This window comes from Otolemur garnettii, unplaced genomic scaffold (genome assembly GCF_000181295.1).
Source record: "Otolemur garnettii isolate 467f Iridium unplaced genomic scaffold, OtoGar3 scaffold00100, whole genome shotgun sequence".
NCBI lineage: Eukaryota > Metazoa > Chordata > Mammalia > Primates > Galagidae > Otolemur > Otolemur garnettii.
The window spans coordinates 4,692,905-4,695,824 of record NW_003852495.1 but is presented as its reverse complement, the minus strand read 5'-3'; the positions used below and the strand labels follow the sequence as shown (position 1 = coordinate 4,695,824).

Sequence of the window (2,920 nt, the reverse complement as noted above, 5' to 3'; positions counted from 1 at the left end):
AAAAAAAAAAAAAAAAAAAAAGACTAGGTATGAAGGGAGAGAAAAGCACCATGTAAAAAGTTAGCCTTTACTGAAAGAGCTTTTCCTCCAACAGCAAATTGTGCCCAATGGCTTCAAGCCTATACACATGTCCTAAGGTGACCTGCTCAGTGAGGGCGACAAGAGAACATTAGGCAGTTTAACAAGAGTTGGGAAAGTTTCAAGTATTTACTGTAATAAGCTTGTGAGAGTCAAGAACAAATAAAAAGATTTTTTTTGAGACAGTCTACTTTGTCGCCTTCAGTAGAGTGACATGGTGTCACAGCTCACAGCAACCTCAAACACTTGCAAAACAGGATCTTACTCTTGCTCAGGCTGGTCTCAAACTAATGAATCACTTGTGAGCTCAAACAATCCACTGCCTCAGACTCCCAGAGTGCTGACATTACAGAGGCGTGAGCCACCAGGCCCAGCCCATAAGAAGACTTAAAACACAGAACAGAGGAGCCCAGCTGGGCAATAATTACAGGTAGACCCAATCTTGCATGTAAAACTAGAAACAGTCTGCAGGCAAGTAACACACACCAACAAAAAGGGATTTCACCAAGAACACAAGACTTAGGGATTCAAGGGTGAATCAGAACGCGGCAAATTGACAATGAAGATTTGAGCAGGAAAAGGGGAAAAACTGAAGATGAGAAGCAGGAAAATCAAGAAATTCCATAAAAGTGAGGGAACAGAAGACAACCAAGAAGGTACATAAGCAAGCCTCTGTATTTTACCTCCTATGATGATGCTATACTGATATTTAGTAAAGGTGCTAAAATTTCAAAATCTCCTTATCCTGACCGTATCTATCGTTTTATCAGGACTGCATCAGGCAAATACACAGAAAAAAGTTTAACTTAATGTTACATATTATCTAGAAACAATTAGAGGCTCAGCACCCACAGCTCAGTGAGTGGGGTGCCGGCCACATACACTGAAGCTGGTGGGTTCGAGCCCAGCCTGGGCCCGCTAAACAACAATGACACCTACAACAAAAAAACAGCCAGGCACCTGTAGTCCCAGCTACTTGGGAGGCTGAGGCAAGAGAATAGCTTAAGCCCAATAGTTTGAGGTTTCTGTAAGCTGACGCCACAGCATTCTACTGGGAGCGAAGTAGTGAGACTCTGTCTCAAAATAAATAAATAAATAAATAAATAAAATAAAAACAATTAGAATAATAAATCTACCCATAATTGTAAGGAAAGCAAACCAAACCTTGGTAAAAAGTTTAATCGGATCGTATCCAGTTGATTTGGCCCATTCCTTAGTGGAGATACGTTTAATGTCACCGTCTTCATTAGAGGCTCTGGCTCTGGCTTCAGCTTCTGTTGGTTCCCCTATAAAACAAACATTTTATTTTTAACAGCAATGAACTGCAGAACTGATCTCTCACATTTGTGCGGAGGAAAAAGAATCACTATGGAATACACCCACATGTGACACATTCTGAATTCAAGAAGGAAAATGCATCTTTCTAAAGGCTATCCATTCAAAGCTCAAAGTACAGACCTATCAAGAGAGCTGAGAACAACTCCCAGCTCTATTTCCTGGATTTGTTCAATTTCTCTTCACTTTCACTTCCTCACTAGTAAAACAGGACTACATTTTTTAAAATAACACTGCTTTAAACTAATTCATGTTAGACGAGGCACAGTGGATCCTAGCACTCTTGGTGGCCTAGATGAATGAACTGCCTGAGCTCACAAGTTTAAGACCAACCTGAGCAAGAGCAAGACCTCGTCTCTAAAAAATAGCTGGGCATTGTGGTGGGCGCCTATAGTCCCAGCTACTTAGAAGACTGAGGCAAGAGAATCACTTGAGTCAAGAGTGTAAGGTTGCTGTAAGCTAAGACACCACAGCACTCTACCCAGGGTAACTTAAGTGAGACTCTGTCTCAAAAAAAAAAAAAAAGAAAGAAAAGAAAAAAATTATGTTAAGCACATATTATTTTGTACATACAGCAACTACCTTTTTCTTTGCTAATATTAAATTAGCAAAATAAAGGCAGCAGTCATTAATAAAACGTATGCCAAACAGTTTACTCACAGGCAGCTTCAGGGTCAGCTCTGTCAGGAGATACTTCTTGATCAGCATCTTCTTCACCGAACAGCTGGCTATAATTTAAGAGTAGTAAATATTCACATACAACCAAGTGATCCAAACAAATGGGGTTTATTTTTCCTACTTTCCTCACAAACACCTGATTTATCCCAAATGTTTAACAGGGATAAAGAATGAACAGCTGATAAGTTACCCTATAAACCGAGAAGTATGAAAGCAATCTGCTTAGCTAGCTAGCATTATAATTGCAACCACAAACAAGGCTAGAATTTTGTAGATCCATATCCAGGCCTATAAGCAGGACTCTGAACATTCCAACCCTTGGTTCAGGAAACAGGTGAGTGGCTTTTACAGTCCATCCTGGATAAAATTCTAACACCAGAATAATGTGAGTAAAATATATTTGCAATTAGCTATTCAAAAACCATAATTTGCACACCTATCTGTGTGGAGTCCTATTCTACGTGCAGGAAACTCAGTAGTGAACAAGACTAAATTTTTCTCATGGTAGTATCTTTACTACTGAACAGAGTCTTAAACAATTTTAAAATATTAAGTGAGATTCTCTTATTTAATCAAGTTATCCTAAAAATTGTTTAATAACTCTTATGAATACAAGTTTCCAACCTTTCCTCACATACAGGACTCAAGAAAGTTATCTTAAAGAAATCCTTTTATAGGCTCGGCGCCTGTGGCTCAAGCGGCTAAGGCGCCAGCCACATATACCTAAGGTGGTGGGTTTGAATCCCCAGCCCGGGCCCGCCAAACAACAATGATGGCTGCAACCAAAAAATAGCCGGGCGTTGTGGCGGGCGCCTGTAGTCCCAGCTAC

At 40.0% G+C, this 2,920-nt stretch overlaps 1 protein-coding gene across 1 annotated transcript in view; it reads right to left on the bottom strand.

The window, feature by feature from the left end:
* The window catches only part of UBA2 (ubiquitin like modifier activating enzyme 2), a 39,937-nt gene that overhangs the window by 24,282 nt on the left and 12,735 nt on the right, over positions 1–2,920 (bottom strand). The window contains exons 7-8 of the mRNA XM_003796082.3: positions 2,074–2,141; positions 1,243–1,364 (exon numbers count right to left, since the gene is read on the bottom strand). Of these exons, the coding sequence (XP_003796130.1) occupies positions 1,243–1,364; positions 2,074–2,141 (190 nt within the window). The remainder of the gene's footprint in view (positions 1–1,242; positions 1,365–2,073; positions 2,142–2,920) is intronic.